Source organism: Sebastes fasciatus, chromosome 9 (genome assembly GCF_043250625.1).
Source record: "Sebastes fasciatus isolate fSebFas1 chromosome 9, fSebFas1.pri, whole genome shotgun sequence".
Classification (NCBI taxonomy): Eukaryota; Metazoa; Chordata; class Actinopteri; order Perciformes; family Sebastidae; genus Sebastes; species Sebastes fasciatus.
The window spans coordinates 15,181,384-15,194,161 of NC_133803.1; the positions used below are offsets into that span (position 1 = coordinate 15,181,384).

At 39.5% G+C, this 12,778-nt stretch overlaps 1 protein-coding gene across 3 annotated transcripts in view; it reads left to right on the forward strand.

Moving 5' to 3' along the window:
- The first annotated feature begins 276 nt into the window (after positions 1–276).
- chrm3a (cholinergic receptor, muscarinic 3a) overlaps positions 277–12,778 on the forward strand; it is a 114,051-nt gene continuing 101,549 nt past the window's right edge. For 2 of the 3 annotated variants that reach the window (XM_074646226.1, XM_074646225.1), the window contains exon 1: positions 277–718. Coding sequence is in view for 1 of the 3 variants with exons in the window: in XM_074646225.1 (XP_074502326.1) it covers positions 714–718 (5 nt within the window). In the remaining 2 variants the exon portion in view is untranslated. The remainder of the gene's footprint in view (positions 719–12,778) is intronic. The other variant, XM_074646227.1, reaches the window with a different exon arrangement.

Consider the following 12,778-nt stretch of genomic DNA (forward strand, 5'->3'; position numbering starts at 1 on the left):
AAAAAAGAGGCATAATTTGGACCTATTTGGGCTGCTTTACTGTGCGTAAAATAGATAATTTGCTTGCAGAAAAACAGAAGTACTCCTTTTGTGTTTTTTAAAATTGCAGCAGAATCATTTCTGGAAACAGACTGCAATTAAAAAAAACACGACATTGCTTGTGCCAAATGAAATGGCTCAGTGTTCTGGTGCCAAACGAAACAGCTTGAAGCTTTTGGGTTGATGACACTGTCCTGTTATTAAAAACGGAAATAGCGCAGACTCTGACACAGATAGACCCTGACCATTTTTGATCCTGCAAGAAGTTTGTCGTCTCCATCATCTGTTCCCGTGTGCGTGTTGAGCTCCTACACTTTTTTCCCCAGAGCTATTATATCTATGAATGAATCTGGAGTCTTTTTATCCGCCGGGTGTGCCACCTGCCGGTGCGTCACGGCCGTCTCTGGACCAATCGTGACGCACTGATTCTTAGTGCGCCCTTGAAGAAGATCCCGCGGTGCTCCTCACACATCACCGTCCAATCTGCGGCTCGGTGACGGTAGAGAAGAGCGAGCCTCTTTAGTAGATCTGTACCGTTTTAGCGCTTCAGATTCAGATGTGACTAGATTGGACTGCCGGAGCTGCTGTGCCAAAAACATGGACCCGTGACAAGTTTGGCTGGATTGCCATTTCCACATCTACTTGTACTGCTTTTGACTCTACTATTGAATGTTATGAGGTAGGTAAAAATAATAACTGAAAGTTTTTAGAAATATTGTCACAGCAAAGTATCTGTTCTTCTTCTGCCAGAATTGATTTCCCAGCTGCTTTATTTTGGCACGTGTTTTAGCCTAATGTAGTCAGGATATTATTGAAAACTCGTATTATTAGATGTGCTTTTGGTTTTAAATGCAAGTTTGGCAAACAATAGAATAGAATAGAAAGCTTTATTGTCATCGTATTAAATACAAAGAGATTCACAGTTTGCCACTTCTGGTCAGTGCTTTAAAACAAATACTTGACAAGACTAAACGAGGCAGATAAAACATATAACAGGTAAAACACACACACACAGTTTTAAAGTAAATAAAACAGGTAAAGTAGATGTAATAAATAAATATAAACAGAAGTGTTACACTAGAAGTATAAAATATATAAAAAAAATAGATGTATTGTAAACAGAGGTAATTGCACTTGTAAAATAGGTAGGGTAGATGTAATAAATAAAATATAAACAAAGTTGCACTTGAGGTGTATATTGCATCAAGGATATATTGCACAGATAATGTGTTCACATTCAGTATATTAATATTGCACAAGTGCTGCTGCTGTCTCTGTCAGCATCCTCATACCCAACCCCTCTGTGCGCTCTGCGCTCCTCAGATGCTTCTCCTTCAAACGCAGCTTCTCAAGCAAATATGTAAAGTTAATTAAAAAACAACAAAAAAAAAATATTAATTTTCATATCTTGAATCCTTTCAATGTGAAAGTTAATGAAAAAAAAGAAGAAAAAGCATTGTGATGTTTGATGCCTATTGTCCCTCTTGTGGCTCATTTTTTTTATTATTATAGTGATCAGATAATAAAGTATTTGTTACTGCATTGGCTGTGGACAAGAGGAGGAAATTAATTGTGTCCTTACATGGCAAGTGGAAGGCTTTCATGATTTGGGGGTGACTGTTTATTTGTGATGCCCATAGATGGCAATGTGAAGGAATGTTCCCTCTCAGTGACCTGCATGGGGGTACTTTGACATTGTGCTAGATAATGAGTAAGAGCAGAGGGAATGGCATCTGTGCCATTGTGCAAATATTTTCCTTTTAGTTCCACAGCTGCATGTTCTTCATCACAGGCAGCCACGGTGTGAGTTTGACAGTCACAAACTATTCCCTCCATGGCTGCAAAACCCCGATAGTTTAACATTTTAATATGTTGCATATATCAACATGACCTGCGGTGTTTTTATATCAACATATCAACAAAGCCATTGTTAGGGAACAGTGCAGTCAAGTTGTGTGTCATGGTGAATGCACGGTCTGCTACTAGTCTGTTAAAGGTGGAGCAGGAATGTGTTTAGATGATTGTGACTTTCCATTGCCTGCTGTGGGGAGAGAGACGCAGTGGAGGGCATTCAGAAAAAAGAGACACATGAAGGAGAAGAGAGAGAGAAAGGTGAACAGTCGACTTTCCTGGCTTGATTTATTGTTTGAGCCACAGTCAATATTGGTTGACCAATATTTTTTCAGGCTTACCTCTCTTGATAGATGGTTTTGTTGTGCACGACGCTACTACCGTATTGATCATCATTATGACTTTTCCCCAAATGGGTTTGTGTGGGTGGAGGATAGTACATTGTGACATTGTTGGAGATGGCTCCAAGTGGGATGAAAATATCTTTGCTTTTACCTTTCGGCTGTACCTGTGGTTCTGCGTGGGTGCTGCACACGGTGCACAGATGCTTTTGGTTCATTAGTCCCGAGCTTGTGAATATGTACTGCTGCTGTTGAAAAAAATAATGCACACTGTTGAGAAGTGCCAGACTAAAACCATTCGTAAGCCATATATGGGGTGTTATTCTGCTATAGTTTATTGGAACTGAAACTCAATCTTTTTCCCTACATTTCATCAATAAAGGAATGTTTTGACTTTTTTTAGGAAAAACTACCATCGCTTTCGTTCAATACACTCATGTCTGTTCGGTAAATCTGAAACTACATCCAGCAGATTTTAGCTTAGCATCAAGACTGGAAATGGGGTGAAACAGGGTGAAACAGCTAGCCTGGCTCTGTCCGCAGGCAAGAAAAATGGCCTAAAAGCGCCTCCAAGCGGCCGTTCACCAGATGCGTCTAAAAACACTTTGAAAACGCCAGCTGTGCCCGCTTTCATCCTTTTAATCCAAGGTGCCTGGGAGGTTGCGCTCCTGTCACACCTGCCATTACTAAGCAACAAAAACCCGCTTGCTGCGATGCCGATGATGATGAAGTTGCACTATTTTAGCAGTAAGCCTGCACTGACTATATTAAATAACAGTCAAAACAAAGATAAATGGATTTCCAGCACCGAAAATCCCTCACGGTAGCTTCACTGCTTGATTTGTGTATGTGTCAATTTGGCTGACCTTTTAACAGGATATTGTGACGTCCTGGGACGGAAATGGGGAAGCAAGTAAAATAGCCCGTGGGACAGATGGTAAAGCTCTGGGTAGTCCTGCCTGCACTAAAGGAATTAATTTCTCCTCCGTATATTTACTCTAGACTAATATTTATGGAAAAAATAAAAGATATCTGATGGCTGTGATTGGTTGTTCCTCGTCACATGACATGCGGTGTGCGTTCCAAAAGTTGAACTCTTTTTTATCTCAGAGCGCAAAAAAATATAGGCCCTCGGAAACTAGGGATGCTAATCGATAACCGACCCTCGTTAACCGATTATTAACCGTTAACCGACAAGATTAGTGCGTGTCACGCAGCGGTGCTATTTGTAGTGCCTAACAAGCTGGCCAGCTGCAACGATAAGCTGATGAACAAACAGGTTAATTCCATCATTTAGAGTCCCCAGTTCACCCGACTGGGAGAGTTAGCAGCCACGATGCTGCGTGTATTGTCGTGGACACATGCAGCCACTTTCCCAGTAAGTCACCACCTCATCATTTAGTTTTTGCTGCAAGGTTGTCAGCTGTGTCACCAGTTTTCCTGGTGTATTCTGTCAGCCCGGCATTAACGTCAGGGAGTGTTCAACAGACCGTGTGTGTGTGGCAGCGGCGGTGAGTGTTATCGCACTCAGTGTTAAACGGTTAATTATTAACATCTCTATCGGGAAGGCTTGCGCACCAGGACACTTTCACTTCTGAGCGCACCTTCCGTGCGTCTATATTGACCACAGTAGATTTGAGGGCACAAAAAACACAGCTTGTGAACGGCCCCTAATGCTCACTATTTAATTTATAACCAATTTCTTTACGCCTTACAAAAACCCAAGAGTAAATTCAACAAGTTGTGGTGCTTGGAGTCAGATTTTTTTTGCCTTCGGACTGAGCCAGGTTAGCTGTTTGCCCGGTTCCAGTCTTTGTGCTAAACTAAGCTAATTGGCTTCGGCTGTAGCTCCATATTTAAAGTGCAGACATTGCAACTCTCTTCAAGAAAGCAAATAAGCGTATTTCCCAAAATGTCGAGCTTTCATGGTTCATATCAGACAAATCATTTTCAGTTTTAAATGGAAGTTGGACAGATGTGTTAGGCAACGATTGACACTGGTGTGTTATCATTTCAAAAAGGACAGGTTGAATAAAACACAACAAGAATATGTGATACACATGTATGATTAGGTGAACATGTGAGTATGTATGATCCAAAAAAAAAGCATCAAACAGTAGGCGGTAACCATCAAGCCGGCACCACCAGGCTACTTTTAGAGCAGGCAACAGGAAACACTGATGGGTATTTTACAGGAGTCAGCTGGCCAAACAGACAGGCTAACTCCCCCATTGGGTTTCATTAGAGCTTGTCTTGATGTTAAAGCCTGTTTTAATCCACTTTCACAGCCATGCAGACCACAGCAGAGCGAAGCGCAGCATCTATCTTTAGACAGCACATGGGTAGAAACTTTTCCATCTCAGTTCAGTCATTAAAACAATAGCACAAATTCCCCACAGTTGGCCTTAAAATGTCTCTGTTGAAGTGTTTTTCTTTGTGCTGGTAATCTCCCGTGCTGATGGGGAAGGTGATTCAGCAATAGATACCAAGATGTCGATCAGTGTCTGCTCGTTTCGCTTGTCCATAAAGAGATGTATTGTGTTTATGAGGCGCTGCGCTCCTTCCTTGTTCCTCCAGTAAGTAGACAAGCTGCCAGAGGGTGCGATTACAGTAAAGCCTTGTGAGGTGAGCGCTTGGCCTCTTTGTCTTTGTCTCCACTCTCTGGGAAGCCACTGTTGTTGTCCCCCCTGTTCGTAGCACCTGTTTAGTTTCAGAGACACAGTGCTGGGAAGACACTGACTTGAGTGGCCTGATGAGAAGCTGGACGTTTTAAGCAGAAATATATTTTATATTAGGGGTGGGGACAAAATTTGATTCACCTATGTATTGCGATTTTGTTTTTAAAAAAATTTGAAATTGATTTTGTAATGCCATAATCTATATATTTGCTTAATTTGAGTCTATGCGGAGGTAGAAGGAAGTTACCACTATTATTGTTGTAATCTGAGTAACATGACGTCATATCCGTTCCATATCCGTCAACCAAAACAAACTGCAGTCGGCCGCAGCGAGAAACAAGAAAGTAGAATTCAGTGGAGGGTCTGCGGGGATGCAACACTACACATACAATAAAGTATGGAAACATTTTGGGTTGCCACACATTGCCAGGAAAAGCAGAGCTAGACATCACGGCTAAAGCTGCATGCTAACTCCGACGCTACAACTGTAGAGCACCCATATACTGACATTTATGTTAAATTCATTCAAACGTCCCAGATGGAGCTGATCATGGATGTATATAGAGAACGGAGCTGACAGTAGAGCTCGCGACGGACTTGGCGAAGTTAGCGGAAGTACACATGTGTGACTACGTCCGGTTTTCAAAGGTGTTAACAAAGGGAGCTGTATGTACAAAATACCTATATGGAAATAAGATTGATTGGATTTCATTCACCAGAAGTATAACACATTACATGTCCCATACTGTATAAATAAAAAATAAAAAAATACCACTAATTTGTGAGGGAAGTCATCTTTATTCTTTGATTTTTGGGTTGCTGGAAAAAAATTTATAAATAATGCCTGACAATGACTGATATATTTGACTTCAGGACATCTCTGACTATATAAATGCTGAAAATCAAACATTTTTAATGTATCCATTTAGATATTTAAAGTATATGACTTAACTTTTTAAAGTTAAAAATGTAAACAAAAATCACAATAAATCGTAATATTGAATCACAATTCTTGTAGAATCGCAATGCTTAGAAATCGCAATGCATATCGAATCAGCACCCAAGTATCATGATAACATCAAATCAGGAAATAGGTATATCGTCCCAGCCCTAGTTTATATGTCCATCAATTACGATAAGTACATAAGAAGGGGTTTTCTCATAATTATATTGGCGCCTAATGCAAATAAAATGTTATTGACTTAACTTTTTTTGTCGTCTCATGGTTATATTACTTGCAATAATGGCGCCATGCGGATGCAGTTGAGGCTTTTATAGCTGACATAACTGACACTCATCACTCGCTGACCTTTTACAAGTTGTCATAAGCCGAGCTGGAGCTGCCCCTTATTGGTGGCAATAAGGTGCTCACTTCAGGGCTGTTAACAACTGCTGCTCCGTGTTTACCTTCGGATATTGTGTATGTTCAGCAAACAGCAATCCGCACACACACAAATCAAGATAATGCAAGTGAGATATAGTTCAAAGGTCGGGTATTGGGCAGGAAAGGCAGGTTGATTTACAGAGGCAAAGTGGAGGTCAGCAATGTTATGTACATACAGTAGGTTCCCGTAGGTCTTTTAGGTATATAAACTCCCCGGTGCGCTGACAACTGTAAATGTTGCACTAAGAAACAGCCCGCATGCCTTCCATACTAGTATTTCCATACAGTTTGCAAATGTCTAGCAAGCTGGCACGCTCCACTGCACCAGCAATCTTTATTTTTCTTCTTGCCTCTTTGAACGTTTTTCTTTCTTCAGTCCAAATTCTAAGTCATTCCTTTTCTGTCACCCACTCTGTCTGTCACATTTCACTGCCCCTCTCTTCTCTCTCCAACTGTCTCACTCTCTTTACTTCTGCTCTCTTGACAACGTAAACCTCACTTGAGGGAATTCAGATTCATGTCTAATATATGACTGCTCTTTTATGCTCTGTGCCTGTGCTTAGCAAATAAATCAATACCAACTGGCCCTCCCGTCATTTTCAGGGGCGGTCCGGGGGGATGGATTCCAGGTAAAAAGAGAGCAGTACTACAAAGAGACAGCGAAGCGAGACAACAGAGAATGATAGAGCGCAAGTGAAATATGTAGAGCTTACTGTGAGAGTGAATCTGTACCAGCTCCAGCTCAACATGTTGATGGATGTTTGACTCGGCCTGGACTAACTAGCCTCTAACCCTCAATAGTCAGCTGTATGTTTCTTTGTCCCGATTAACGTTGCTCTCATCGATGGCTTGTTTATTATTCTGAGTTAATGTAGTTTCACACAGTATCGATTACATTAAAGATTAAACTCTAACATGCAGCACTGCACGTTCTTTTTTCTCAGTGGAGCACCTTGATCTCTTAAAAAACTATCCACACAGTAGCTCTGGAACATTGAAGCTTATGTAAAACTAACAATTATCTCTTCATAAACAGTTTGAGGTAATATGAGCTGCAGTGCTTGAAGTTGAAAGTACTCCTCTTATTCACATGTTGGTGTGTGTATCGGCCGGTATCAGCAGTCTCTTGCGAGTTATTCCTATTTATTCATTATTTCTTTAAGCCTGTTATACTGTGTCAGACATAATCAGTTGTGGTTTTATTATTATACTAGGGATATGCATCTTCTGTAGTTGGCCTTTAATACTCCAAAAGTGCTTTCCTGTGTTATTTTGTAGTATCGCTCTATAATACCAGGTTTTTGACATAAAACTATGCAATTTTACATAATTTTGCACCATTATTACGAATTAAATTCTTATTATTATTTATCACAGCCTTTGTTTGAAACTTTTAAATAATGTTTCACTTATTATATTTGTTCACAAATAAAAAAAGTTATGACGAACAGTTCGATCGTATCGATGAATTAAAGCACCTCGTGCTCAACCCCACTCCCCCCTGCCTTGGTGTCGTGCGTCGGCTCATCCAGATGCTCCCGACATTGTTTTTATGTTCATACGGCTTATGAGGCACAGCCAAAAACGCTGGGGGCTGTTGTGATTCGCCATTATGAATCTCCCAGGGAACCTGATATGGAGAGTACCGGCAGCTTGTGAAAAGTTCCGGTACGCAAGAAAAAGTCACTGTACACCGAGGAGTAAAATGAAGAAATGCCAGTACTGCATACCAGTGAGTACAGGCCCACTTCGAGCACTGGTGAGCTGAATGTTTAGTCCTCTTAATAAACTCTGTGGTTTCTTGTAGGGACTGGTGGTCATTGCCAGATTAAAGTGTTAATAAGATAGCAATTAGCCTCTGTTGACACATTCATATCGGCTTCAGTCTCATAACGCTCTACAGCTAATGATCCTGAGAGTAGCTCAAGATCATGTTTAGAGAGCGCTGACTAGATGCCTGTTAATTGGATGAACTGCTTCTGTGCATGAAGGGAAACTGAAAGTAGGAAAGAAGAAAGAAAGGAATACATGTAAAATACTTTAACCACCAGGGGGAAAATGGATACAACAAAACAAAATACAAAGACACCTTCTAAAGCATTTTAAAAAATTGAGGCTGAAAACACGATGCTGCCATTCTGCAATGCATCTTTTCCCTTTTAAGCAAACGCTGCCTTGATATTTTAAGAATAGAGTTACTCTTTGAGAGTTATTGATTCTTGTTTTCCACATTGCTGAATTCTCCAAAGAGCATGTCTGCCTTCTTCATCCTCCTAACAATGCAGCGTTCGTTGTTATTATTTATTTATTTCCACAAAGGGATATGTTGTCTGAAGCAGAGCCATTTATGTACGATTTGGATAAATGCTCACAATGAACTGAAACGCTTCCACTCATCAAACGTATTGTCTGGCACACACAAGGCAAGACTATACGATGCAATTTGCAGTTATAGGTTATGATTGCAAAGTGACAGAAATGTCTGCCAGCGGGATATTCCATTCAATTTTTCAAACTGAAGGACATCACATACTGTGACATGTTGTATGCACTGAATAACGGTATGATGGGGTTAAAAGCAGTGATATTATACTTAGGCAGAGATGAGTGGATAGAACGCTGTCACACCTGCTAGGGGATGTAATGAATATGTATGTGTTTAAGGTAATCTATAATTCATGATGAGGATCTCCCGTGACAGATGTTGGTGTAGACGAACAAACATCTGTTGTTGGTTCAATAAAAAAATCCTCCTTTAACTCTTAGATGCTAAGATAAGTCAATTTTATTTCTATAGCCCATTATCACAAATCACAATTTACGTCAAGGGGCTTTACAATCAGCATACAACACCCTATATGGAAGAAACCTCGGGAAGAGTAACAGAGGAGGGAACCTTCCTGCGATGACCATACAATCTGATTACATATCACTTAATATGCTCAGTAGGGCTTTCGGTAAGAATCTGTAGGGCTGGGCAATAATTCAATATGATGACTGATAGTCTTTCAATGGAATCGTATCTTGATGATATCATATATCGAGATATCATGATAGACAACGATGTTGTCTAAATTGATAATTATAACAAGCGCATACTAAAATTACTCGGAAAATCTGAATTGATAAGAATTATGCTCATGGGAATACCCCAGCTTAGTTAAAACTATCCTATGTATATGTATTGTCTTATCCTGTATTGTCAAAATGTGTGTGCGTGCATGTAAACATACCGTAGTCAGTGTATAGCTGGAAATATTTATTCATTTTTCTCTATAATTTTACTCAAAACTGTTCATTTTGCACTAAAGGTCTTAATTACAGTAAATGAGAAAATACTCAGTACTTTTCATTTGTCTAGTATTTAATTCACACAGGAGTGTACAAAAATGGGCTTTACCATGTGGTTATTTCATATAGACTATTTATTGACTTACCAGAAAGCATGCTATATCGTGATATATATCGTTATCGAGATATGAAATGACAAGGGCTGTCAATCAGATTCCATATTTAATAGTGATTAACTGCATGATTGTCCATAGTTAATCATGATTAATCGCAAATGAATCATACTTTTTGAATCTGTTCAAAATGTACCTTAATGTACCAAAATTTTGCGTACGTTTTTTAGCCTCCTTTCCGAAAAGCTACTTTGACATGGTACCAATGGTTTCCTTAGGTTTTCTAGTTTCATGTGATGCCAGTATCTTCACTCTAGCTGAAAAACGGAGCCGCTACAACCTAAAAATCGCAAGTTGCGTTAATGCGTATAAGAAATTAGTGTTTAAAACTAATTTGTGTTAGAAGAAGACCTAGAAATGACCTATATCAAAATAAAAGATTTTGGGCATATCGCCCAGCCCTACTCTGGCGATACGGTATGTTTATTGATTCAGGAGTTATGATTCAATATATTGCGATATATCGCATATATATATATATATATATATATATAAGAAAACTGTCATCTTATAAAGAAGACACCTCCCTATGCATAAAATCAAAGTAAAATAAGTTTCAATTTGTATGCAATCAGAACAGCAAGATCTGCATTTGCATTTATCACAGTTCCTGTAACATCCAACATCATAGTGCTACTTTTTGTGAAATATGAGCCACCGTCCCACAAAAAATCTTTGTATGCAAACTATTAATTAAAAATCAATACAGTGTTTTTGCGAATCAATAAAGTATTAAAAACATATCACGATGCTCAAATGTATGGATATTTTCTTACACCCCTAATGCTCAAGCACATATATTTCTGGGATTAGTGAGGATACCATATCATTATCAGTGTGAGATGATTGCTGATGAATCAAATTGTACTAATGTCACAACAAGAACCTCCTAATTTAAAACTAAATTGAAAGTGTTTGAAGTCTAATCACGGCAACGTAAAAGTTAGATTAGATGCTGCTGTGTGATTAGGTTCCTGTCAAAATGGATTTGCCAGAATTTATCAGCAAGTGAGTTCTTTTTAGGACTCTGCTGTGAAATAATTTTTTTGTTTTCTCCAGTTGTTTGCTCCTGGCTGACACCCTCTCGCTTTTGTAATACAGCTCATCAAGCACAAATCAAGTGAGTCAAATTGTGTGTCAAGCACAACACGCATCCTGACTAAATCACATTTTTTGCCTTTGTAATGTTCCATCTCCAAATCGTGTCAGAGGTTGTGGTGAGGTGAACTTTCTAACATAAATGATTTATCGTTGCTCCTCTATGCCTTCTTCATTTCACACCATTTTTGTTTTCCACTGGAGGAAAGAGGCAGCCATGTCATGAGGACTAGGTTCACCATATCAGATTAGTTTTTCAATTTATGGTTAAGACAAGTGTAGACAGTATAGCCGGTGTAGTTGCACATAGATTTGGCCCTTGGATATATTTAAGATGTTTAAGAAATGAAATTGCTCCAGTCTCATGTTTTTTTGTGGATCACCACTTGGTTTAATCTTCATTCAGCAATGTGTCTGCACTGCTGTTGTTTTGACATCATCTCTGTTAATGGGCCTCCGTAACTTAGAGTGAAGTATAGGCCCTCTTATATGTAACACCTGTCACACAATTAAAACAGTGTGAAGGATGTTTTTCCAAATCAAAACTAATCACAAACTACTTGTGGAGCAGCATATGGCACACGAGAGGCTGAATGGGCTGGCCATTATGTCTACTGAGAGGATCATAGCCGTGGGTGTCAATATAGGACACTGTTGAGGATTTTTACACGATGCCAAGCTCATGGGACGCAGTTTTAAAATGGTGAGCGAGTGCTTTTTCAAGGGGATTTGGAGCTGGTGATTGGCCGCTGTGCCAACCTGTTAGAGCTAATATCTCTGCTGCGTCGCTGCCAGCTGTGTTTTTGATAAGATTTTGGCAGAGCTGCTGTGCAAAACAGCAGCGTTTCTATAAGCTTACTATACAGTGTGTGCTGTGGTTTAAACTCCTGGACTCCTGGTGTTCAGCTTAGTGTCTGATGTGTTGTGCTTTTCCTCTGCTACTGAGACATGAGTTATGTCAATTTATAGACATCCCAACAATAGTTGATGTGTTAAAGAGGAACTATTGTGCCTTTGTGCTTTTTCCCTTTCCTGTAGTGTGTTATATAGTTTTTTGTGCATGTAAAAGGTCTACAAAGTTACAAAGCCAAAAGGAATTACTCTCCCCCACAGAAACACTGCTCCTGAACTGCCTGAAATGACTTGCTTGAAGTCCCGCCTTTTCTTCTGTAACATGGTGATGTCACCAAGTAAGTCATTTGCATAATACCTGCCTAGTGGATGGTTTGGCAAGCCCCTCAAACAAAGCTAGTTAGAGTGGAATTGGATCGGAGTCTGAAGAGTTTGGTTCGGTTGACCAATCCCAACCGTGTTGGCCAGCTGACCAATCAGAGCAGACTGGACGTTTTTGGGAGAGGGGAGGCATGGGAGGGTCAAACAGAGCGTTTCAGACAGATGGTGAAAAGAGACACAACCAGTAGGAGAAAAGTAAAGCGTTTTTTTTTTTTTTTTTAACATTTAAGCATTTAAACATGATCTATTAGCAACCCAAAAAACAACTATGCACCTGAAAATAAGCATAATAGGTCCTCTTTAAGTTGTTGATTTGGTTTTGTGACAGTGACTGTGGTTTTAAAGGGTTTTCTAGCGTATTAAATTCAAAACATTTTCTGTAAAAATCAGTCTTTTTGGGTGCATGTACAGTATATATGTGTTTGTATTGCATACATATGCCTTGAGGTGGAGGGCCCATTCAAAATTGTGTTCAAACCAACATATTTGTATTTCTTATGAAGCCCTTAAGAAAAACATCTGTGCTTTATTTTCCCTGAATAGTACTATTAAGAATTTGAGCAGATGTTGCAGTCATGCTTTCAGAGTCAGAATCAGAAATACTTTATTGATCCCCAGGGGGAAATTGGAAAAATATTTGGGGATCAAATATTGATTTTAACTTCAATGTTATGGAACTAGTTAATTGTT